This window comes from Globicephala melas, chromosome 7 (genome assembly GCF_963455315.2).
Source record: "Globicephala melas chromosome 7, mGloMel1.2, whole genome shotgun sequence".
NCBI lineage: Eukaryota > Metazoa > Chordata > Mammalia > Artiodactyla > Delphinidae > Globicephala > Globicephala melas.
In genome coordinates, this window is record NC_083320.1 from 80,849,128 (window position 1) to 80,875,134 (window position 26,007).

At 48.3% G+C, this 26,007-nt stretch overlaps 1 protein-coding gene across 1 annotated transcript in view; it reads right to left on the reverse strand.

The window, feature by feature from the left end:
• Positions 1 to 26,007, reverse strand: part of KIF5C (kinesin family member 5C) — a 166,506-nt gene that overhangs the window by 7,533 nt on the left and 132,966 nt on the right. Inside the window, exons 18-25 of the mRNA XM_030852814.2 lie at positions 24,671 to 24,747; positions 23,608 to 23,717; positions 21,683 to 21,784; positions 21,238 to 21,298; positions 16,190 to 16,261; positions 13,177 to 13,281; positions 11,041 to 11,257; positions 9,776 to 9,889 (exon numbers count right to left, since the gene is read on the reverse strand). Of these exons, the coding sequence (XP_030708674.2) occupies positions 9,783 to 9,889; positions 11,041 to 11,257; positions 13,177 to 13,281; positions 16,190 to 16,261; positions 21,238 to 21,298; positions 21,683 to 21,784; positions 23,608 to 23,717; positions 24,671 to 24,747 (851 nt within the window). The 3' untranslated portion in view covers positions 9,776 to 9,782. The remainder of the gene's footprint in view (positions 1 to 9,775; positions 9,890 to 11,040; positions 11,258 to 13,176; positions 13,282 to 16,189; positions 16,262 to 21,237; positions 21,299 to 21,682; positions 21,785 to 23,607; positions 23,718 to 24,670; positions 24,748 to 26,007) is intronic.

Sequence of the window (26,007 nt, forward strand, 5' to 3'; positions counted from 1 at the left end):
CCTCCGGGAGCGCAAGAGAGAACCGAGACTTTGTGAGGGGCTCTGAAAGGAAAACACGGAAACTCCACCAAGAAAACATCCCTTATTATCTAGAGGTGCTTCTTTTTCCTCCTGAGTTAAATATCTTTACAGACATGTCTGCCAAAGCAGTCTTTCCAGCAGGCTCAAGAATGGATTTAACTAGGATATTCCCATCCATCCCCCAACCTTCTGGAAGTTCACCTCCTTTGACAAATTCTGGGGAGAAAATGGATATAATGTATAGAGGTAAATGGGTGAGCCCCTAGAAAAAACATTTCTGACTGTTCCCACCAAATAGACTGACCATCCAGAGAGGCTGGTGCATCTCGAGAACATTTAAAACCCAGTTCTGTTGACCCTCCTTAGATGGTTTACAGGAGCCGCTCACTCTCCTAAAAGCAGGGTACTGAAACCAAGTGGCCCGCTACTGGACTGTCCCTGGGCCTCTGCCCAACTGGAGATGGTAATGCAGCGTGGCAATGTGTGACTGACTGAGAAGGAAATAAAATCACCTTTCTTTAGAAGGGATGGGGAAGGTTGAAGGAAGAAGCTAATTTTATGTGGGTTTCGCAAGAAGTAGTCAGAGATGTTTTCCCCCCAACCTTGGCTTTTGCAATTGCCTGCAGTGGATTTACGCTTAATCCAAACAGTACATAGTTTTATCTTTCCTTTGCCTTTCTACAATTCAATCCCCACATTATAAGAATTAACAACTGTACTGGACATATCATTGCTGAACAGAAGTGGATTTACCCTACGGGGGCATTCGTGCAGTCTACTGTAGAGAGACAATTTTACTTGCTCTGAATTCATAAGTCTGAGAACCATGCCATTAAGGTGAATTAGGTCCAGCAGCTGACTGCGCTGGAAATGAAGGGTCCCTCTGTGATCCCTCCTGTTGAATTCACAATGCCAGTTTCTAAGTCCCATCCCAGGTCCCACCAGTGCCCGTCTGCAGTCATTTCTTTCCTCTCTTCCTGAGGTCCTGCTTCGTCTACTCCTTTTAGGCCTGTCCCCGTGAAACCACCATAACACTGGAGAATATTTGTCAGGGCCAGATTTTTGCCAGGCATTCTTCTATGACTTTTCATTCTCTTTTCACATTGTCTTGTTCAATTCCCAGCACAAACCTGTGATGAAGGTACTATGATCATAACTTCTCCATGCCACAGTTTTCTTAGCTGTTAAATGGCCAAGAACCTTTTCTGGAGGGAAGAGGTTGGGTTTGCTTCATATACTTGAACTAAAACAACCCACTGCAGCAGATAGAAGGCAGCAGCAGATATGAGAATCCAGTTGTCGTTTATCAAGCTAAATAGTAAAGAGATTTGTGAAACCATAAGAGTGCCATTCTAAGTTTTTTGTTTTGTAAAATAATTATGTTTCATTAAAAATGGCATTTTTTAAAATTAATTAGTTAATTTAGTTTTGGCTGCATTGGGTCTTCATTGCTGCGCGTGGGCTTTCTCTAGTTGCAGCGAGCGGGGGCAACTCTTCGTTGCGGTGCGCGGGCTTCTCGTTGTGGTGGCTTCTCTTCTTGCAGAGCATGGGCTCTAGGCACGCGGGCTTCAGTAGTTGTGGCTCGTGGTCTCTAGAGCGCAGGCTCAGTAGTTGTGGCGCATGGGCTTAGTTGCTCTGCAGCATGTGGGATCTTCCCGGGCCAGGGCTCGAACCCTTGTCCCCTGCGTTGGCAGGCGGATTCTTAACCACCGCGCCACCAGGGAAGTCCAAAAATAGCATTTGTTAATAGAATTACTATTTTAAATGTTTCAATTTCTAACATAATACCTATCATAGATACAACCCAGAAATAGAAAAGCTCTTTGATGTTGATCCTTTTTAAGAATGTCAAAGGTCCCAAGGTCAGGAACCCTGAGAACTGCTGCAGAGCAGATCAGAGCTCTTAGACCAGGATCCACCACTACCAAGTTGTTAAGATCTTGACAGTTCACTCTGCCTCTGTGTAGCATGTTGAGTGAAGCTGGACTCCATCATGACCACACCAGCGATCACTGAGAGCTGGCTCTGTGCCAGGCACTCATCTAAGCCCTAAGATACTCATGTATCTAATCTTCACAGCCACCCTATGAGTAGGGGCTATCTGGCCACGTTTCACAGAGGAGGACACTGAGGCCCAGAGAAATGAGGTAATTATCCCAGGACGTGTCCAAGCTGGGATTCAACCCCAGGAAGTCCAGCTCCAGATCCTGAGCCCACAACCATCCAGCTACCCTGCCTGTAGCAAAGGGTCCCTCTCCGCATGCACATACTAGCTACTCATTTAATTGCTAGGATTTTCCAACAGCAGTAGCAAGTTGAACAGCCCAGTGGCTTTGATGCAGACCACATGTGTGGCTTCACGACCTACTGTAAAGGAAGCTTTTCGGCTTCAAAGGGCTAAATCCCAAAGCAGCAGCTCTCCCACCCTCCACGTGTGGAGTGAACCCATTTCTGCTCTGGCCAGAAGTCAACCTGTGCATCTTATGCCGCTATATTTTTTATTTGTGATTAGGGTATCAAGAACAGGAGACAGGTCAAGATGAACCCCAACAATGGTGCAAGATAGGCTGGATGCAGGAATTCAGGACAGAGAGAAGGGTAATAAGAAGGAAAGACGCAAGAGGGGGGGGATATGCAGATATATGTATACATATAGCTGATTCACTTTGTTATACAGCAGAAACCAATACACCATTGTAAAGCAACTATACTCCAATGAAGATGTTAAAATAAAAAAGAAAAGAAAAAAGAAGGAAAGACAGAGTGTGTCAGAAAAGCAAACAGAGGGCTTCCCTGGTGGCACAGTGGTTGAGAGTCCGCCTGCCGATGCAGGGGACGCGGGTTCGTGCCCCGGTCCGGGAAGATCCCACATGCCGCGAAGCGGCTGGACCCGTGAGCCATGGCCGCTGAGCCTGCGCGTCCGGAGTCTGTGCTCCACAACGGGAGAGGCCACAACACTGAGAGGCCTGCGTACCACAAAAAAAAAAAAAAGAAAAGAAAAGAAAAGAAAATAGAGTATAAATGAGCAGATGCCATTTTGAGAAGCTCAGCCTGAACCTAAGGATATACCAAGGACCAGCCAGAAACAGCCTTGTTGTTCCAACAGGCAAAAGCTTAGAGAGAAAACTCCATTCTGCCTGGGGTGGGTGAGGAAAGCAGTTAAGGGAGAAGGGTGAGGTGGGGCTTCAGAGAAGGTGGAACTTTCTCAATTCAAAGAAAGAAGAGCCAGCAGCCCAAGTGGACGTTATGTTTAGGGCTTCCACTGAGAGTGGTGAATATGAGGAAATGGCCAGGGGCATTTAAAGTGAAGGAGATCTGAGGTTTACGTGCGAGGCTAGAAAATACTGGGTTTCCTGTCTTTAATGCATACTTGGAATTTCCCTGTTTGGATGTAGCTTACTGTGAGAAGACTGCTTGCAAAAGAAAGTCATTTGTGCGTTCCCAGTGCCTGGGCCAAGTATGACAGGCTGAAGATCCTGACAGCAGGAGGCACACAGGCAACACAGGGTCCAGGAATTCAGACCCTTGGTCCCAGATGACCATCACATCATGGCAGCAAAAGGAAAGGATGGTGAAAGCCCATAAATCTTTGTTATGCGTGTGCCCCATCCCACCATTTAAGGAGTTAAAGATCTTATTTTTATTAATATATGGGAAAGAATCTGAAAAAGAATGGATATAGGTATATGTATAACTGAATCACTTTGCTGTGCGCCTGACACAACCATTGTAAATCGACTCTACTCCAATATAAAATAAAAATTAAATTAAAAAAAACGAAAACACTTAGACATAAACTTAAAAAAAGAAGAAAGCAATTAGCAAATATAGTCACGATAAGCTCCTGAGGTAGTAAAACCAGAAAGAGACAGAGCCATCCTACAGTGACGGTTAGTGACCCACGGAATGTCACATAAATCATGACACAGGGGTCATGACAGACTCCTGGGCTCCTCTGATGGCTTCCTGTAGTTACGTTCACCTGGGTGACCCTGCTATGAACTGCAGAAGTGCTTCTCCAGAGCTCTTTTCTTTATGCCTCAAAACATGAAATCACAGTGTTAAAAAAAAAATGCTTCTTCAAATGTACTGTAAGAGGCCAGTGAGTCCCTTCCAGCTCCGCCACTGCGATTTCGCCTAATATTTTATTAAAGTGTATCAAAACTTTATTAAATAGAATATGATTTCTAGACTTGATATATATGGTTTCTAATAAAAGTACAGTCCTCAAAATATCAGTCTTCATCTATATCAACAAAGCGAAAGGCATCCTCAGTCTTTGGTTCATTTCACAATATTTTCAATTTTATGCTTTTCTTGCCATGAAAATCTGAAGCGTTACCATGTGCGTATTCTAGGATTTTTTTTTTTTTTTTTTATGCGGGCCTCTCACTGCTGTGGCCTCTCCCGTTGCGGAGCACAGGCTCCGGACGCGCAGGCCCAGCGGCCATGGTTCACGGGCCCAGCCACCCCGCAGCATGTGGGATCTTCCTGGACCAGGGCATGAACCTGTGTCCCCTGCATCGGCACGCGAACTCTCAACCACTGTGGCACCAGGGAAGCCCAACATGTGCATATTCTAGATTATCTAGCTGACCACCTGTCACCAACTTCAGCACCACACCTGCTTTATGCCAACACCGAGTTGGTGCTTCTCCTCACAACTTTCATCATCTTCAGGCTAAAGCTGGGCAATGGGAAAATGATGCGTTCCAGCCACAAGAAGACAAAATGACCTGAAAGCATGCTGTGACTCTGCAGTGGTTTTTAACAGAGAAAGAGGGTGAAAGAATTGTCATGTCTTGACACATGAGCCAAATTTGACCAGAAGCAATGCATACCAGAGTCACACTGCACACAGCTCTTTATTTTCAGCAAAAGATTGTCATTCGTTAAATTAGTAAAGCTTAGTAAAGGTTGGTGATTTGGATTTTTGACTTTTTAAATCTATTTTCTAAATTTGTTTCAACTTGATAGTTATGGAAGATCCATTAAGTATAGGGAGCGTACACTGTTTTTAATGTGCAAATACTTGAGTATTAAAATAATTGAAATATTTTATAATTGTTTTATAATTTAAACTCCAGGAATCTGTGAGAATTTTATTTCCCTAAAAGTACTCTATTTACTACTCAAGCTTGAGAAATAACAGTCTACAGATAGGAAAACGAAGAGAACACAATTCTGCCCCAAAGCCGGTCAGAAAACAGGTTTCAGCAATGCCCCACTGGCGCCATCTGGTGGGCAATTCGAACCAGTGCCCACTGGCACCGCCGTACTCCAGGGCCCTCAGAACCAGGGAGCTGAACACGTATTTAAATGCTGTCTACTTTCAATATGGGGCCTCAAGTAAGCACTCAGCACTGCCCGAGAGGCCTATGTCACGCCTTCTCTCTTCAGCCTGCAGCACGGTCTCCCCCCACCCTCTCAGCTGGTAACCTGGCTTCTTACTTGCATGAGAAAACAAGCGCTAAGATGGGATCCACCTTACTGGACGGCTCTACCAACACCCCCAGCTACCAGCCACCAGCAGCCGTACTTTCTGCTCTGCCTTCCTGTCACCTTGGGCGCAGTGTTGCCTCTGCTTATGTTCTGGATCACAGCCCCTCTCAGAAAGCCAATACTCTCTACTGTAATTCTCCTGTCTCCTAAGTTATCAATTTCCCTTCCCAGCTGGATCATTACCATCAGCGTACAAATAAGCTGTAATGGCTCCTACCTTAAAAAAGAAATGCAAATCCCAGCTTAACCCCACATCCCTCCATTCCTCTGCTCCTTCGAACAAAACTTCAAGCTGCATGCAGTGGCTGGCTCTATTTCCCCACCCCCATGCTCTGGCCCATGCTTCCCCCTCGTGCTGAAGCTGACGTCACTGCCCTCAGTCTCTGTGGTTATCCTCCTGGAGCTCTGAGCAGCCTTTGGCACAGCTGAGGACCTCCCCTTAGGAAGCAGGGCTCCACTTCACCTCCTCAAACATCACATTCTTGCCCCCTCAGACCCCTTTACTGGTGCTACCTCCTTTTTCTGACCTTTCCATTGGCCAGTCCCCAGGCCTGGCCTAACTCTCCCCACCCTCTGCCTCTATCCACCTTTCTGCAGGTCATCTCCTCCACCCCATGGCCTTAAACACAATCTACGGGCTACAGTTCTCTATGATCTCAGCCCTCATCTTTCTCCCGAGCTTATGGGTCCCACTGCCTACTCAATATACCCGCTTGGATGGTGAGCTAGGTTGGATTGTCTAAGAGGCATCTCATAATCAACCAAACTCTCTGTTTTTCCATAAAATCTGTTCATTGCCCAGTTTTCCCAGTCATGGCTAAAAGGTACCAGTATTGACCTGGTTGCTAGGGCCCCAGCCTAGGAATCACCTTTGATTCCCACCCACCCCTCCTTCTCTCCCCTCCACCCTCAGCTCTCCAACACAGGCTGACTCTGACCAGTTGCTGCTGCCACCCTGGCTCAATGCTACTCCCCCCAAAGTGGACACCCGCAATAGCCCCCAGGGGAGCACCCTGCTCTTACGCTCACCCCACCCCCTCCTTCCTCCAGAGTCCAGCCCAGGCAGACCTCTCCTAATCATGAACTGAGTTCCAGCACTCCCATGCCCAAAGTCCCCACTGGCCCTACACGCCTAGCTTACACTCTAAACTGCTCACCTCGGCCTCAAAGCCCTCATTTATCTGGTCCCATCTCCCTCCCCAACATTCCTAGTTTTAATGGTCTCCCCTGTTCTCCAGCCTTATCAGCCTTCCCGTGGTTCCTCAAATATGCCACAGTCTAGACCCACCTTCCAGCGAGTGTCTGTGCCCATGTCATTGCGGGGCTGGCATTTCTCATCATTTAGTTCTCAGCTCAAATGTCACCCCCTCTTCTAAATAAGTGTCCCTCATCTCTATTTCATTAACCTGTTCTTATTTTCTTCAGAACACTTAACACTATTTGCAGTTACCGTCTTTATTTGCTGTCTATCTCCCCCCGACAGCGTGTCAGTACACAAGAACAGAGCCTTCTTTGTCTCTTTACTGTTAAACCAAGTACAGAGCAAGTACAAAATGCCTGATCCCATTTGGCGGATGAAGAAACTGAGGCTAAAAATAATCAAGCGATTTGCCCAATGTCACACAGGAATAGAGCCAAGGCCACATCTGGCCAACCCCATATCCCGTGTCGTCAGCTTACTGCACTGTACTGTCCCATGTCCAGCTTTGGGGGTTGAAAAGGATGGGCCCCTCCTCCTAACGCAGTCCACACCCCCAGATTTGAATGAGATGAGATAAAAGCTGGCATTGTCCTGGGTTCTTTTGATTTCTGTATGTTGGCATCCTCGGTTGCTCTGAAACTTTGGGCATAAACTGAAAGACTCATTGTGACTATATTCCTTGAATCCTAAATGAAGCAGAAAGAAATCCCAAAGGTACCCAGATGCTGCCCAAGTATGAATGTGCCGCTCTGGCTCCAAAAGGAGGGCTGGGAAGAGTCAGCAGTTGAGATCATTTCTACAGGACAGACACACTTCAGAACGAGAATCCAAAGAGCAGGAAAGATCATCTCAAAAAGCAATTAATTGCTAATTAATTAATTAGATCTCATCTAAGTGATTAATTCCATATTTCCAATTTTTTTAATAAGCTGATTTTTTAATAAGCATTCCCTCACTTCCAATTATAATTCCCTACTCCATTGGTTATCATCCTTTTTTTAACCTCCACTGACCAATGCCCAGTTATTTTCATAAAAATAGTCAATGTTGCTGTTCATAACTTTTGGATAAATAAATGATAGTATCTTTAAAACCCCTTATATCTGGTCATAGCACCAAATAGGATACTCAGACATGGGCCTTCCCTGCCGTGGTTATGATCAATTGCTACAGACTAAAAACTATTTTGTAACAACTATGAGAATTAGAAGAGAATATAAACCAACATTCATGGACCACCTACTGTGTGCCAAGCTTACAGTGCTAGCCTCTCCTACAGCTGACATTTTCTTGAGCACTTGTTACGTGCCAAGCAGCTCAGAAGTATGACCTCATTTAGTCCTCAAATCAATGCCCGTGGCCCAGGGAAAGGATTCTCCCTATTTCACAGACAAGGAAACCTACCGTAAGGTTAAGTAACTCGAAGGCAGTGGAAGACCTGACACCTGACCTGGGTCACTCGTCCAAAGTCAGGCCCTTTGACCCTACCACCATCCCGACACCTGGATGGGGCCTGTTTGTTTGGTGACACTGTGAGGAAAACATGCAGTTACAGGAGTCATTTGAATAGATAAGGTGGGTGGTGGAGGTTCCAATTTCAGATAAAATCATCAAAACCACTCAAAACACTTTGAGTTAGAGAAAGAACGGCCATGACAGGTGAGGGTGGTTCTATACGCTGAAGGTCTTCAAAGTCTCACCAGACCTATTGATTTTCGGTCTTCAGAGTGAGAAGGGGATATACGGGTGAGGCCTAGCCAACATCTGGTTGTACGCACCCTCCATAAAACGTGGGTCTGATAGGCATTTACGGGCATGCACAAGGAGAGGGACTGTCCACTGCAGTCTCTGACCCTGGAATCCCTGGGCCGGTATAGTCATTAAAAGCTTGCTGGGAGCCAAGGGCACACACTAACCCAGTGCTCCCATCAGATGGGGTGATGTAGATATTACGTCTAGCACAGTGCCGCTGCAGATCAGGTGTTCAACAAGTAGAGTGCTGGTTGCCCACCCAACCTCCATCTCCTTGTCCTAGGCAACAGAACCCTACTCTTGTTTGGGGCGGTGATGTGCCCAGCTAAAGACGACCTTCTCCAGCCTCCCTTGAAGCTAGATGTGGCCGCGTGTTTCAACTCTGGCCAGAGGGATGCAGGGATCAGAGCTGGATGGGACTTCCGGAGAGGCTACTTAAAGGAAGCTCATTCAACTGTAAGAGCTGCTTTTGCCTCTCCCCAGCCTCCTCTCTGCTTGCTGAACACACAACACACAGGCACGATAGCTAGAACTGCAGAAGTCATTTAGGCGAGCTTGAGGAAGTCATTTAGGAGACCAGCAAGGAAGGTACTTGCTGAGGACAGTGAGTCTAAATTTAAGAGGCTATAGCTTTCTGTTGTCACTGTAGAGTTTTTCTACCAGTCACTGACAGACCACCCTCAAATGTCCTTTGTCAAATGTCTGCCTGCCGATGCAGGGGACACGGGTTCGTGCCCCGGTCCAGGAAGATTCCACATGCCGCGGAGCGGCTGGGCCCGTGAGCCATGGCCACTGAGGCTGCGCGTCCGGAGCCTGTGCTCCGCAACGGGAGAGGCCACAGCAGTGAGAGGCCCGCGTACCGCAAAAAAAGAAAAAAGTGACTTTCTATTATCTGGTTCTTTCTTTATATCCAGTTCCTGAGACTTAAAGCAGGCACCCACACCTGCCTGCTCTGGGTAAAAGCAGTTGACAGACAGGTAATGCCCTTCTGGATGCCAGCTACAGAGGGGAGTCCCGCAGACAAAAGAAAGCTCGGATGATTCATTCACCGCACCCTGCCCGTCCCTGGAGGGTCCCTGGCACCAGGTGACCTTACCTGGGAGACCGTGAGGTCCTAGACTGAGCTGAAGGTAGATCCAGGCCCCTGATAACCTGAAGCCCCAGGGCCTGTGCTGGGGTAGAGCTGCACCCTTTCCTCTCCACTGCAGGTCCACACACACATGGCTGAGAGCCAGGCAGAAGCAGGGAGAGCCCCAGGGCTGCCCCGGACGGAAGCCACCCCTGACACTAAGGACTCACTTCGTGTTTATTTCTGGTAGTGAGTGGAGTTTGAAGAGCTGCCTCCTCCCCCTCGGATGGCGTGGACGGCCGTTGGAGACGATGCTGGGTAGTGTCCAGGGCGGATGGGCTTGGCTGTATCCAACCGACAGAAAAGAGAGAAGAGACATTCAGAAAGGACTTAAACAGCCGGGCCAAGATACCTCCAGGTCACGTGCGAAAACCAGGAGGCACACTTTTTATCGACATTACAATTCTTATCAATCACCAGATCTTTCTGCAAGTGGGACGTTTGCCCTCCGATTAGTACAGTTAGTTAATCCAAGGCACCCAATGTTTAGGGGACAAAGAGACCTTGTGTATCAATTATTTCAATTCTTATCAAGGAAAATTAGAAACAGAGGACTTTCAGTTTTATCTGAGGCAGATCCGTGGGTCCCAATGGGTTCCAACAGTATCTCCCTGAAACTGGATGCAGAACTCTGTCTGTGATGCACTTTAGGGGGAGAGGGTTCACAGTTTTCAGTAAGATAGTCCAAGGGTATAAGACCCAATAAATGCAATGAACCACTAATGTAAGTTATGATCTTAAAACTAGAAACGTGAAGTTGCTGGTTTACATAACATCTGCACAGCAATATCTGATGAGAAATAATATTACATGTTATTGGAGATGTTTCAATTGAAAAAATAAAAAGAAAAAAAAGAAAAGAAAAGAAAAAAGCGCTCTAGAGAACATCCTTAAATCCCTTCTACTGTCACAGCATTATCCCAAGAACTATGACTCAACAGGCACACTCTCATTCTTTGCATGGGTCCAAATCCAGGTCTTGAAGGGGCTGGATGTCCAGGCACCCCGCACTCACTGATGCCAGGCCTGGCTCTCTCCAGAGTATTTCCAAGGCTGCGCTTGCAAGCAGCTCTCCCTGAGGCTTCTGGCTACACGTAGCTCCTTCATGGTTCCGCCGGGTGCAGAACAGAAGGGGCCTTCGGGCTTTCCTGAGCAAGCCATATATTCCGGTATTCCGGAGAAAGTATACCTCTGTCTGTTTACAGCCAAACACCTCTGCCTGCAGCCAGGGCTGGCCGCCTTCTCTGCTCAGCTCAATAGCTCTGACGATCACAAGGTCCCCCAGAATCTCTCAGTGTAAGGAAGCGCACGCCTGGCCATCCCATCCTCCCAGGACGGACGCTGGGCGCCGGGAGGAGCCGGGCCGCCCCGCCCAGAGCTTCCAGCCAGAGGAGCCCTCGCCTTCTGTCAAGGGCCCGGGTGCGGGCACACGTACCGATCTGGGCCGAGTGGGCCCTCCTGGCCATGTTCTTGGCTCGCACAGCCTCCTTGATGCGGTCCACCTCCTGCTGGTAGCGCTTGCGGTCCCGCATGGCGTTCTCCTTGGCCTCCTTCAGCGCGCTCTCCAGTGCCTTGACGCGCTCGGCCGTGGCACGCAGGCGCTTCTCCAGCTTGGGCAGCTCACAGCGCAGGTCTGCGTTGTCCCGGACCAGCTGCGGCGGGAGGGGGAGGTGGGGAGTTACGGGGTGGGGGGGCTGGGCAGACGCACTGCGGGGGCTGAGAAGGTGACAGGAGAGCAGCTAGAACCACCACCCACGCGCCCCACCAGGGCCGTCTTGGAGGGTCTGTAAGACCATAAACGGTGGGCCCAACGGGAATAAAAAATCCCATACCCTGAGGCTCCAATTTGCCAAACACAGGATTCACGGGTACGAGAAAGCGGGGAGGGGTGTGCGATAGAATCAAAAGCCATTTCCAGCTGTAGGAAACTTTCAGGCGTGGGTGGGATTTACTGCCTCTTTTGTTTGAGGGGTGAGGGGGGGACTTGCCAGAGAAAATTGACTACTTGGACACTGGCATGTGAAAGATAAGAAATGTGAAGCCAGTTCAGACACGCTCAGTGAAAGGCATTCATGTTCTAGAGCTCTCTGAAGGCCTCCTTCCAAGCCGGGACACATCGTCTACACCAGCACCGGGTTTGGACCCCACTTTGCAACATATCCAGAGGCTAACGGGTAACTCCGGGATACTGCTCATTCTTTCATTACCTAAGACGCTCAGTTAAGAAGGAACAAGCTCACCCTGGGTTAAGAATGGGCTCAAGAGCCGTATCTGTTACTGCCTGGCCGTCTGACCAGGTGTGCGTCACTCAACCACTCTAAGTCTACAGGCTACATAAACAGGATCACTGTGGGAATCCAAATGGATCAGGAAAAGTTTTGAGAATCTTAAGTGCTAAACAAAGGTTGAACTACTGCTGGGTCTACACCTGTTTTCTTTACTCCTGTGTCCCCCCGCACCCAGCACCAGCTCCAGTGCCCGGCAGAGAGTAGGTTTTTAATAAATATTCACTGAATTCATGAATAAAATAATTAATGAATTTCAGAGCTCTATTTCAAGTTCCCTGGTGGTTTCTGCTTTTCTATTTCTCATCAACAATTTGCTTGAATGACTTCAACCATGTTGAATCTGTCATCCTCCCTTTGGGGAAAAATGCCATCATCAGTAATGTTGAAGAGGATGTAACAAGTCAAAGAGAAATGACATCCCCTGGGCCACGGGGTCCAAAATGTTGGACCATTTTTATCAGATCCCAAATCTTGAGGATTTAGGGAAAACCGTCATGAACCTTCCAGCATTTAAACAGAAAGGAGACAAATAACCTGCCTAAGTCACCGGTAGGTTTGGACACTGTCACTCTGTCACTCTAGACAAACTCCAGGGTGTTGCAGGAACCTGAGAGGATGCCCAAGAAATAGGGTGACAGTGCAGAGAGGGGGCTGGTTCCGGCCCCAGTGCTCCCACGTGTGGGATGAAGCCAGTGGCTTCCTCGCCCAGTCTGTTTCCTCATCTATAAAAAGAGGGAGCCTGACCCAGCTCGCTGGCATCCACTTTGCATTCTGTGGAGTCTTTGGGTCCACAGAGGGTCCTGAAAAGCATCACGGGAGACACTGAGGCCAGCTGGGGTTGGAGGCTGGGATGGGAGGCAGGATGAAAAGACACGACTGAACACCCTGCTCCCCAAGCCCCAGAGAGCTCACACTCAATTCCTTATATTTGGCTTCCATCAGGAAAGTATTTTAGGACTTCCCTGGTGGTCCAGTGGTTAAGACTCTGCGTTTCCACTGCAGGGGGTGCGGGTTCGATCCTTGGTTGGGGAACTAAGATCCCGCGTGCCAGGCGGCACGACCAAAAAATAAAATTAAAAAAAAAAAAAAAGGTATTTTCTATACAAGGGAAGTCACTGAAGACTAAAAGAGCGCCAGGTCCCTTCCAGCACTGATGTTCCCTAGTGATGTACTGTCCTTTTACCTTCTGTATCAGAGTCACCTCCCTCACTAGGGCTGAATCCAGCGGGGCTTCTCTCCAGGAGAGAAAGAGAAGCAGGAGGAAGATGACGCAACCCTCCTACCTGTTTGTGGACCTTAGTGAGCTGCTCCAGGTTATTCTCCAGGAAGGAAATTTTCTGCTTCTGGGCAGCACTGCCTCCTCCCTCGTCGCTGTCCAGCTCTACGCTCTGCGTCAACACCAAGGGGTCAGCGGGACAGGCCTCCACACCGCCCACCCCCAGTCCCAGCATCACGTGGATGAGCCATTCGAAAGAAAACCCCCAATCTTACTAAAGGTTATTCTGAAAGTGAAAACGAAGAGTGGTTCTAAAAGTTTAGACTCGACCTTCTTCCCCATTAATTTCCTTGATCGGTATCAAAAGTGTTCTTTCTTTGGACAACTGACAAAAAAACTTCAACTCTTTTTTTGAGGGATTCAGCTCTCTTTGTGAAATATACCTCTCCCTTGCACGCAGGTAGAGGCTTTTCTTTTCAAAAGGAAGTGTTCCAAAACTCATTAAGAAGAACTAGTGTGAAAACATAAGCCCAACAGGACAGGAATAAAGACACAGATGTAGAGAATGGACTTGAGGACACGGGGACGGGGAAGGGGAAGCTGGGATGAAGTGAAAGAGTGGCATGGACATACATATACTACCAAATGTAAAATAGCTAGTGAGAAGCAGACGCATAGCACAGGGAGATCAGCTCCGTGCTTTGTGACCACCTAGAGGGGTGGGATAGGGAGGGTGGGAGGGAGGGAGATGCAAGAGGGAGGGGATATGGGGATATATGTATACGTATAGCTGATTCACTCTGTTATACAGCAGCGACTAACACAACAATGTAAAGCAATTATACTCCAATAAAGATGTTAAAAAAAGAAACAACATAAGCCAAAGACCCAAGTTTCATTTCAAACATCACAAGTGAGATAACAAGTCATCAAGCTGTGGGAAAGTGTCTGTGGTCCCACTGGGAAGTCTCAATGGCCTCTGCTTGTCCCTTCAGCTTCCAATTCCATGAAATTACTTAATGAATCCATCTCAGACTAGTCCTGGCATCTGCGCGCTGTGCTGGATCAACTCTCGAAATTTATCAGGTCTTGAGATTGATAAAAACACTGTTCTCCCAGCACTGCCACACTGAGTGGCCAGATAAGTTGGGAAATACATGTAGAAACACATCCTGGAGTCCCAAAATGGCAAAGCACGCTTGCTTTGTCTCATTATAGAAGAGATCATCACCCTTCTCTTTCTGAGACGTGATGTCTATATGAGCATCTCAAACCTGTCTCTTTGATCTAAATCCGGGGTTCTCAAACCCAGAAGAGGATTTGTTAAAACTCAGATTGCTGGGCCCTACCCTCATCTCTGAGTCAGTGGATCCAGGGTGGGTCTGAGAATTTGCACCTCTAGCAAGTTCCCAGGTGACGTCAGTGCTGCTAGCCAGGTGGCCACACTTTGAGAACCACTGGTCTAGGAATAGGCTCTTCCTAGAGAGTTTTATATCGTGAAGTCAGGGAAGTCTGATCTCAAGCTCTGCACCCTCCTTGAAACACCTCCTCCCTCCGACTGAGCGTTTTTGGTTCTTGTCATAACCTCTCTAGTCTCTGTCTCCATCACCTCTGCTCTGGCCTCTCTCTCCTCCCTGGTCCAGGTCCTCCAGTCATTTCTATTTTGATGACGGTGATCACTACCTACCTGCCTGACCAGTGCCACCTTGAAACCTCCCATCATTCTCCACCCTCTTTCCTTGTTTTTATTTCCAGGCCTCCAAGCTCACTAGAATCGTGCTGTCAGGTGCCACGACAAATCCGTGCTCTGACCCTCAGCTGGACGCTCCCACGCTGCCCAGCATCCTTTTGTTCGTCCCCAGCAAATCCCCCACAGCTGCCTGGGCCGCCTCTAGTCTCTGTGGGCTTCCCATTCTCTTCCTTCTTCTCCACCGAGCACCTTCTTCTCCACATTAACTGAGAAGGTCAAAGTCTTCAGATGCATCTCTTCCCAGTGTCATATATTTCCCTACGAATGTCTCCATCTTGGCTTCTCCACGTCTCCTCTCTGGGAAAGTGGGCCCTTTCCATCTACCAAGCCTAATACATTCCCCTATACCATCAATTCTGTCTTCTCAGATCCGACTCCATCAGTCACCTCCTCTTTTTTTTTTATAATATATTTCATCCCTTTTCCTTCGCTCCTTCACACAGACCCCCATGCACACACTTTTCTTAAATACACCTTCCGTCCATCCTGTCACACCTCTGGGCACGCCCACTGCCCCTCATCCATCACTTTCAAATATCTTTAAAGCATAGCCCCCTTGCTGTTCCCCCTCCCCCTCCCCCTCCCAAAACCTCTGCTAGCTGCTCTGGGGGTTCACCGTTCAGTGACTCCCAAGATCACTGTCACTGTGTGTGGCACAAGGACCAAAGCAGCTCAGACTCTGGAGTCACACAGACCTGGATTACAATCCCATCTCTGGCTCTCCCCAGCTGCGTGATCTCGGGAGGTCACGTAACCTCTGAGCCCACCTCCACAGCTGCAAAACAGAACACTAAGAACCACTTAGATGGCTCCTGGGGAGAGCAAACAAGACGCCGGATGTTAAAGTGCTTCGTACACTCTGACCTGGACCCTCATAGCCTCTTAACAAGCAAAGATGAGGCTCTAGCCCCTGACTTCCACGTTCCTGACATCGTTCACCAGGCTTCAGGGCCACGCTGTCTGATGAGACCCCTCTGGGTTTTCCCTGCAACGCTCAGAGGTTTTCACACTGTGGCCAGATAAATATGCGTTCATTTGAAAGGATATTGGGTTGGCCCAAAAAGTTCGCTCGGGTTTTTCCATAAAATGTTACGGGAAAAACCCTAATGAACTTCTCTGGCCAACCCAATAACTTCCTTGTACTAAGAAGGAAAAATGTTCCCAAGTATTTTTCCCCCTCCAGCACATTCTTTTAATCACATTCTCTGGCATGAAGTAATTAATTTTTAAGCATAACCAGCCCCGATTTAAGCAAGTGATACTTCAACTGAAAATGATTCGTTCTGGCCAACTTTTCTTCTCAGTCCCATTCACACAAACTAGAACTCACTTTTTTAACCCGGGCGGTCAGATCCTGGACGAAGAGTTTACGGAGGTTGTGCAGAGTCTGTAGCTCTCGAGACTGGAAGAGAAGATTGTTAAAATGCCACTTAAATGAGGGAACACGCTGAATTTACGACACAGCTGGCACCAGACCATCAACCCCAGACAGCTCCATAAAGCTCTGTAAGCCAACCATCGAGGCCATGGGGCTCACCACTTCCTCTGACCTGCCCACCACTCATATCCTCCTCCACCTGGCATCTTCCCACGGGCACCCCAAGGTTCAGAGACTGGGAACTCAAACAATGAAGCGTAAACTAGAACAAAGCCTGCTCCTTTGCTGTGTTTTAAATAGAACCTTTTTTCCCCTTCAACCACAAAAATTCAAAAGTTTTCTCATAAAAATTCCTGGAGGGCTGTGTTGTACCAGAATGGCCTCCTTTTCCCCTCTAACTTATGGTGTACATGTTATACAAAATGCTAACAAATTTAAATGAAAAGTTAGCCACAGTTTCTCCCACCCTAACTGACCGACATTTTTCACGTTTCCACACCCCTCTGGCCGTGGTCCATATGCTCCTTTGCTTTACATCACTGAGCTTATGGACTTTCCACCTGGGTGACCCTGGGCAACTTATCTAACCTTTCTGTGCCTCAGCTTTCTTATTTGTAACATGAGGATAAAAATAGTAGCTGTCTCATAGTTGCTGTTATCAAGCTTCAGTGAGATGATCCTTATGAAACTCTTACAACCATTCCTGGCACATAGTAAACATTCAATAAATATTCGCTAGTATTAATGTACTGATGATCATATTTGACAGACATTTCTTCATTAGACTTTTATTGCTTCCTTTGGTTGTTGTTATGACTTTCATGAAATTAACTTCTTGGGAGCATTTTTTTCCTTCATTTTGGAGTCTTTTCTACTAATGAACCCATAGGAATTAGATTGCTAAGACAAAGGTCTAAGTCAAATCTGGTGACCTCTGTTTAACAAAATCAGAAAACCGAAATATTTCCTTCCCTTTAAGTCTCCGTGTATTTACCACAGGACGTACGACTAGTTCCCTTAAAAATATTTTCCCATAAGGAGAGAAATACACTCACATTTGTTTTTCAGTTTGTCTAAATTGACCTAACACAGAACGTCAAGGGATGGAGCTCACACAGCTCACAGAAGAAAGGAAGAAACAGGCTCTAAAGCCATGGAAATAATAAGTTTCTTGAATAAAGGTTCTATGTTAATTTAAGGTCAAATTACTGGGTCCAATTCCATAATTGAGTTGAAATAAAAAGCACCTGAAGTCAACTGATTCCTCAGATGAGGCAAATTACTTTCTGCGGGAGGCCAAGCGGGCCTGCTGTTAGGAACGCCGTGCACGCGGTGCGTGCCCAGAGCTGAGCCACCGGCCGGCAGGTGCAGGGGGGTTGCTCTGAGCTCTCAGTGATGTAGCTGTGCTGCCTGTGCCCCTGCCCGAGGGAGCTCGGCCTCGGCCCCCTGCTCTGCGAGCTCTCTCTCCCGCTTCAGGGATTTCATTACTGATTGAACTATAATCACAGTAAATACTTTCCATGAAAAACGCCACCACCCTGCAGGGACATGAGAAGAGAAGACCCGGGTGTCTTGTCAAAGGGCCAGGCGATTCTTCCAGGCCGAGCACCAAATAATCCAGAGTCCGGAGTTTGGCGACTTTCTCTCCTTACTGTTTGTTTTTAGGTAACTTCAAGAAACAGTTTAGGAGGGGCAGTTCAAGGCCTTGGAAACAGTTGATAAGTTGCACATGAATGCCTGCGTAACCCCATTTTGGCCTCCTGGGGCAATCAATTTTCCTCCATCGTATCCATTAGCATTCCTTCACCCACCCCGATTCCCTTCCCTTGTGAAGTCAGTCACAAGCCTTTCCTGGCACGGACGCTGCCCTCTGTGTAAAAGCCCAGGGCTCAGCTTCCTGTCACGGGGGACAGCGAGGGTGTGACCAGAGAGGTGGGGACACAAGGCCCATCAGCGCAGCAGGAGAGGTCCAGCCCCAGAGCCCACACAAAGTGTCCTATTAAAGCCAGATGGCTTCCCGGGACCCCAGAGACGTCCCCACTGGCTGGTTGGCCTTTCCCAACATCGCCCCCTGGAGTGGGCTTCACAGACTACAACCCCTGGGTGGCAGGTCCCACCCGGGCCTGTCCAGACAGTCCAGGAGGCAGCGCAGGCCTAGGGCTAAGGGGGGCTCAGGAAGGGTCAGCCAAGGACAGCAGGCCTGCCCCTGAGGAACACTGACAGCTTGGGGAGGATGTGATGGAAGGATAAGTAAAAACACCCACGTCTGGAATGGCACAGACCGTGGGGTTCCAGTTTGGGAATTGAAAGCGTGTGTGTGCGTGATGTGTGTGGACGGGCAGTGAGGGCTGCAGAGGGAACGTGGGAGGCTGTGTCAGTGGGTCCATCCACGTGTGAGGGACCAAGTGTGTTGTGTGAGCATGTGTGTGTGGTAGTGGGGCCGGGGAGAATGGATGTGAGGGTGGGAACATAGGTGAGTGGGCTGGGCGGGGAGGCGGGGGAAGGAGAACCAGTGGAGGAGGCTAGTGAGGAAAATGTGTTGTTAAAAATGTATTCAGTGGACTTCCCTGGTGGCGCAGCGGTTAAGAATCTGCCTGCCAGTGCAGGGGACACGGGTTCAAGCCCTGGTCCGGGAAGATCCCACATGCTGTGGAGCAACTAGGTCTGTGAGCCACAACTACTGAGCCTGCACTCTTGAGCCTGTGTGCCACAACTGCTGAAGCCTGTGTGCCTGGAGCCCGTGCTCCACAACAAGAGAGGCACCACAACGAGAAGCCTGTGCACTGCGGCGAGGAGTGGCCCCCGCTCGCTGCAACTAGAGAAATCTGCGTGCAGCAACGAAGACCCAACACAGCCAAAAATATAAATAAATAAATAAATAAATAAACATGTATTCAGTGGACTTCCCTGGAGGTCCAGTGATTAGGGCTCCGTGCTTCCACTGCAGGGGGCATGGGTTCGATCTCTGGTCAGGGAACTAAGATCCCACAAGTCGCTCAGTGAGGCCAAAACAAAACAAAACAAAAAAACATTCAAAAGGGCAAAAGAACATGCTCATGAGTGAGTGTGAAAGACAGAAAGCTTGTGAGTCTGGGAGAGAGTCAGCACGTGGGGTGAGTGTGTGTGAGTGGACATGATGGAGGGTGTGAGAGTGAATGAGCAAAAGTGTGAGTGTGCCAGTGAGGAAGTGTGGATGGTCACTAATGAGTGTGAATGTGTGTGTCAGCATGTTATAGGGTGTGCTGGGTGAGTGTGTAAGAATTTGTGAGTGGATGAACACAGGCGTGCGAATGTGAATGTGAGGGCCTGTGGGTGTGAGTGTGTGTGAAGATGTGTGTGTGAGAAAGAATAAGTGATTGTGCCCGAGCGTGGGTGAGGCCGTGAGAGAGAGAGGGGTGAAGAGTGAGCTTCTGGGTGTGGGCATGGAAGGTGTGTGTGCTGCGTGAGAGCGTGCATGAGAGAGTGCGAGGGTGTAAAGGAAGAAAAGATACTGAAATATTGATCTCTGGCTGGTGGGAATACAGTGACATTTTAATGTGCAATATATTTCTGAATTGTTATAATTATCTATGATTATGGGTACCACTTCTCCAGGAGAACAGATGTGGAGGAAGCAACTTCATGGCTTCATTTCCATTTCCCCTCCAGCCGCCCTGTCCACCGTCTTCTCCACCAGGCTCAAAAGGCCCAACTTCCTGTGAACAGTCATCCTACTTCTGTCCTGAACGGCTTGTGCCCCCCGAGCCCACACCTGGCTTTGAGGAGCAGCTAACACTGGCCCAGCGGCCAGAGTGCAGCCTCGGGTCCAGCCCTGATCAACCACTTGCCTCCAGTCTGGGGTCACCGAGTTCTTGGATTCAGGCTCAGTCCCACATAGATTCCCAGGACGTGGGAATGAAATCAAAATGCATGACTGTATCTAAACAACAGTTTCTCTCTGTTGTCATGTCATGTGAAATGACTCGACGTGTTTTCACCAAATTGAGACTATTTGGGGTGTCTGTCTTCAAACACAGGCTGCGTGGCATTTTGAAGGGCTCTTGAGAGCCCTCGGAGCCAGGCAGCTACCCCCCAGGGCAACTGAGACAGAAGTTGACCAGAGGAGACAAACCCAATGAAAGCACAGAGAAAACTAACCAGGATCTCAGATGGTGAGCCCTTCTTCCAAAGGGAAGTAGATCTGTCACTCTTCTGCCCCAAACCCTGCAGGTCCCAAGGCCCTACCTGGCCTGCACCTCCTCTGGCCTTGACCTCTCTGTGCCTACCTCCTGCCTTCCCCCCTTCTCTTGGTCACATACACATTGACCTCCCTGTTGTACCCCAACATGCCTGCCATGGGCTGACCTCAGGGCCTTGGCACTGGCTGTTGCCTCTCCTGGAAGGCTCCTCCCCCGGACATCCCCATGGCTCCTTCTTTTACCTGCTTCAAGTTCCTGCTTAAATGTCACCTCCCAGTGGGGCCACCCCAAACCAGTACCCCTGCACTTTCTATAACCATATAATGGAGGTCATGATCTACATCCTTATTTCTCACTGTCTGTCTCCCCCAGGTGAAAGACGGCTTCACAAGGGCCAGCATCTTAACTCTGTTTTGTACTGATGCAACTCAAGCACCTAAAAGCATGCCAGCCCTCAGTAGGTGATCAATAAATATCCACTGATTGTTGCATGGAAGTAAGTCACAACATACAGAGGCTGTAAAATTGCAGGCACTGATTTGAGTTTAAATCTCAGTCAGGACTCCATGGTTACAGTCTTAAGGATGGATGGATGGATGGATGGATGGATGGATGGATGGATGGATGGATGGATGGTTATTCACTCTGTTAAGACCAGGGGAATAAATTCTACAGCTCTCATGTTTCCATAGTAAGTTTTATGTTTAAAATGATATTCAAGAAAGGCATGCACAAATAAAATTTTAGAAGAAACAAATTCAAAAGATCATAAACCAATCTGGTCTCTGAGACTAAAATGAGTTGGGAAACACATCAACATACCACTGTCTCCTCCAGCCCTTTGAGGTCCTCTCTGGCTTGTTCTCTTTTATCATTGAGCAATCTAAAAAACAGAAAGGAACTGTGAACTACCAAAGGGGCATCAGAGATTCTTACAGATACCATCTACATCTGCAGATAAGTCAACAAAACAAACCAACTCACCCAAATGGCCACGGTCTGTTTTTAAATTGGCCTGACCTAACCTGAATATTTGGGTATCTGAATCACCAAAGCAGACTTTTTAAGACTTTGCAGGGTGGTGGGGGGACTTCCCTGGCAGTCCAGTGGTTAAGACTCTGTGCTTCCACTGCAGGGGGCATGGGTCCGGTCCCTGGTCCCTGGTCAGGGAACTAAGATCCCGCGTGCCGTGCAGTTGGCAAAAAAAAAAAAAAAAAAACTTCGAGAGGATGAGAGAAAACAGAGGAAATATTTAAAGCACACTCACAAGAGCTTTTCCAGTTTCATTTCTCTCTCTTGGTCCTCTATTTTCAGCTTGTTATAATCAGAACTGAGCTTCTCCTGTTCCAGTTGCAGTTTCTGATTCAAACTGAAATGGAGAGGAAAAAGCAATACATTCCACATCAGCCTGAAATTCTGAGTCATGCTGCTAAAGACGTGGTTCTGTTCTAACCCCATTAGCCCTGTGCAATAAAGGCGGCAATTCTGGAAGATTTGGAGGGATCAGAGAACAACCTCACAGCTTCCTCCCTGCCCAAGTGAAAATGAAATTTCTGGGAACATCTAAGAGGCATGAAACATAAGGCTTTAATAATGTATTTATAGTTGGCTTGCGCAAGAGCTTTGGGAGGGAAAATAATGAGATGGGAAAGGGGCCGATATTTTAAAACAGAAAAACAAAGCCCAGTAAGAGTTCTGCTTTTCTGCCCTACAGATGGTACCTACGCACTCCCAGAACCTTATTTGGCCACTTTGACCTTCCCTTCCTCTCTGGTCTGACGCTCCAAAAACATCCCCTAAATCCAAATCCCTAGCGGACACAGGGACAGTTCTGTTCTGTGAAGTCTTGGGGGCGAAAGGGGGCAGTGGGCAGAGAGGGGAAACACAAAGAAAGTCCAGGGGCTGTTGCAAAAACGAAACTCACCATCCAGTTGGGGGTATTTGGTCACCATTTATATCAGCCCGGTCCTTATAAAACCTTTCATACGGCCATGCCTACATGACTGTAGACAGCAGATTATACACTCTCTGAAGGAAAACCCATGTGAAACGCAAAGGCCAAGGAAATGGCCCCACTTGTCAACTGACTCAGAGACCCTCCATCTCTCTCACCTTCCTTCCCTCCCCTCCCCTTCCAGCTGAACAATCTGAGGGTGATTCATCAACTAACAAATAAGAGTCACACTTACAGGGGAAAGCTCAGCGTAAGTGGGAGCATGGGGGTGGACCAAAAGAAGGGGAGCAGCGACGCTAAGTGCTTTCCTAGGGAGACTGTGCACAGAGCCCCGTCACATCATTTACATCTTTGCTTTTAAAATGCAAATGTGCTGTGTGAGTATCTCACGGACATCGAGAGAGAATTAAACTCCAACTCCAGTTTGATTCTTGTTTAGCAGCGTGACCCTAAGTAAATCATTTAATCTTGCTTCCCATCTAGAAATGTTTCTTCATCTATAGAAACAGAGAGGAGGGAACCTTGAGTCTGGACCTGGGGTGGCGGGGAGGAGGGTGTCAGTGGGTGGAAGTGTATTTCAATATAATTGGTTTTCTTATGTCTTTAATTTGGGGCATTTAAACACAGCCTGGGGACTTGTGTTGATGAGGCGGGAAAGTGAGAGGAGTGGGGAGGGATAATTGCTGAGCAGGGGGCTCTGCAGCAGCTACAACAGGAGAATGGCCTTGAGCCCAGCTGCAATGCCCCCAAGCACAGACAGACACACAACAGCACGGGTCCCTAAGGCGTGTGCCCCTGCGAGCAGGGGTCTCTGGGGTGTGCAGTGTTCAGGTATGTGTTGGGCTGGGGCAGCGGGAGCTGACCGTCTTCTCTGGAGCATTTCTTAACCCATCAGAAACCCTGAATCAGAAGCAATTCAGAGTCTTTGGGGGTCTTTTTCATCCTCTCATAGGAACAGCCTCCCCACCTTCTGAGGTATGTGTCTGCCCAGCTGAATCACCAACGTGCCCCTGCTCCACGGGGACCAGGCAGGGCAGCTGGACCCGCCTGCCACCTGCCCACCAGAGCCCCCGGAGGCTCGGCTCCAGTTGGGGAGCAGACCGCAGAAGCATCACGTCCAGCTCGCTGAGGCACCAGGGCAGAGCCCAGGGTCCATGGGGTGGGGCAAGCAGAGACCTCCAGGCTGGCCCAGGGGCCGTGTCTGCCCCAACGCCCCACGAGCCCCCAGGCCGACTCACTCCCGAATCTCATCGATGATTTTCTGCTTCTCCTCGATTTCATCTCGGAGTCTGGACAGCTGCTTCTGATGAGCTTCCCGGTGGCTCTCCATCTGCTGCTCCAGCGCCTTCTGCAACCCAGGCCGGGAGAAATGTATCAGCCGCTCGTTGGCTCTCAGCCGGCTCTGTGACAAAGCCCTTGTTCGCTGTCTCCTACCCCATATCCCTCAGCTGTCAGATCCCCAAACCGGGGCCCTCAGAACCCACCGTGCTTTACAGGGATAACAAAACTCAAGGATCTGTTATAAAACTGAGTGGTCCCTACGGGCAAAATAGCCCATTCCATGAGTAAAGGGTCTCCCCCTGACCTTCTATAGCTCATCTGAGCCACACGGCTTCTCTTGCCAGGTCAGTCAGAGGGCATGGACCTCTTACCACCTGGGTGACCTCAGACAAGCCATGCAACCTGTGGGAGTTGCACTTCCTCACCGTAAAACGTAGATAATTTCCCGGCCCTGCCCACAGCATGGATTTACAGTGATAGTCAAAGGAGACCTTTCCACCAAAGTGATGCAGACCCAGGACAGGGGTTTGCCTAAAGCTAATCAAAAGTTCCACATTTTCTCCTATTTCATTGTATCCACCTAAAAATCTTATTTCCCAATCATCTTTCCCACTTTTCCTTTTCTGTTTAAAATGTGACCAAAAATAAAGATCTCTATGTTTAAGATGAAAACTCAAATTTGGGCTGTTTCGGGCGACCATTCCTGCAGAAGTTCTGCCGCGTGGCCCCATGCAGTGACTGGAAGGTGTGCTCTCTCCTTCCTCGTCATGAACGGGAAGAGAAATGTACCAACACGACATAACTACTATCTACAGACACCTCGGGATTCCTGGACACCTCCACCTCCATCTCATTGCTAAGCCCAGCCACACTCTGCGAGCAGCTCTGATGCCCAGCCCCAGTCCCCACCCGCCTCCCTCCTACCCTGCCACACACATCTCCGAAGGAGTTGGATTTTCCTAGATCAAGCAAATCCAGTCCAAACATGGGCTGGGCTTCTGGAAGGGGCTGCACACACACCTTCATTTCCTCAGCGTCCTGCAGCCGGGTCAGATGTTCCTTTTCTTTATCCTGGAAGCTGACTTCATGCATTTTTTCTGTTTTGAATTTTAAACGATGATTTAAGATTTAACTGGCAGGACTCACATCCAAAAGTAAAAATTAGAAAACGAAAAAAGAATGGGGTGAAACATCAGCTTATCTAACCAATTACAACCGTGGTATAAAGGAACGTGCCTCTGAAGGAGGACTTCTGGCTTTTTAAATCAAGGCCGATCTCTCCTGGGAGATTATCGAAGTCCCTCGGGGACAGTGGCGATTGGAGGGGAAGTGCTAACTTGGAGCGGTTACCCTGCAGCTGACCTAGCTGTCACCTCACGCCTCGGAGGACTGGTTCCCCGCCAGGCCTGGTGAGCTACTCCTGGGCAGCACACGTAAACGTGCTTTGTCAATGGTAATGCGCTGTGCTAATATTAGTGGTGTTTGGATTCGCGCCACTATTAGAGTTTCGGAAAGAGCTAATTTACCTCCCATGGTATTCTCTAAGAATCTGGAGCAGGAAAACAACCTAAGGATAGGCACAAAGAAAACAGAAATATAAAAGGACACCCTCCAGACTAAACAGGAAGGCCACGCCTCGTACTGGGGGCAGGGCTGTTATGTGGCACACCTCTGGGAGGGAGGGACAAGTCCCATCCTATTCTTGGTCAGTGGCCCTCCCTGAGCACAGCCCGAGGTGGAGGGAGCAAGAGCGTTTGGGACAGTGACATTCAAGTCATTAGGTATTCTCTCTAGTCTGTTTCACTTCATTTCAGCTCTTCTTGCTTTGATTCCATTTCCACTCAGTGGCACCACTGCAGAAGCCATTTACCAGAGGGAAAAGTTCTTTTCCATGTCAAGTTTTGGGTGGAGCATTCTGTTCCTTACACCCCCTATGACATAAAGAAAACCTTACAAGGTCAAAGCGGGGGTGAGTGTGCTCTCTTTCATCGTTAATTTACTTTGGCATTTGAAGCAACATGTATTTACTGGGCAAATGACTCTACAACAATAAAGGACATTAAAAAGGATAGCATCATCGCCAATCCTATTATCCTATCAAAACCATTTCCTTTCAAATATTAATTTACAGGCCTTGGGACATAAGCATCTATCGATTTCTAAATGTTATAACCACAGTAAAGACGAAATTACATATTAGGATGTTTAATCTAATGCATTATAAGCACTGCTGCACGGCCTTCATCTCCAAGATGAAAAAAATTGTTCTTTTAAACAACATACCATAGTTCATTTAACTCTTGGACAATTAGGTGGCTTCCTTTCTTTTTTTTTTTTCACTAATATAAATAATTCTG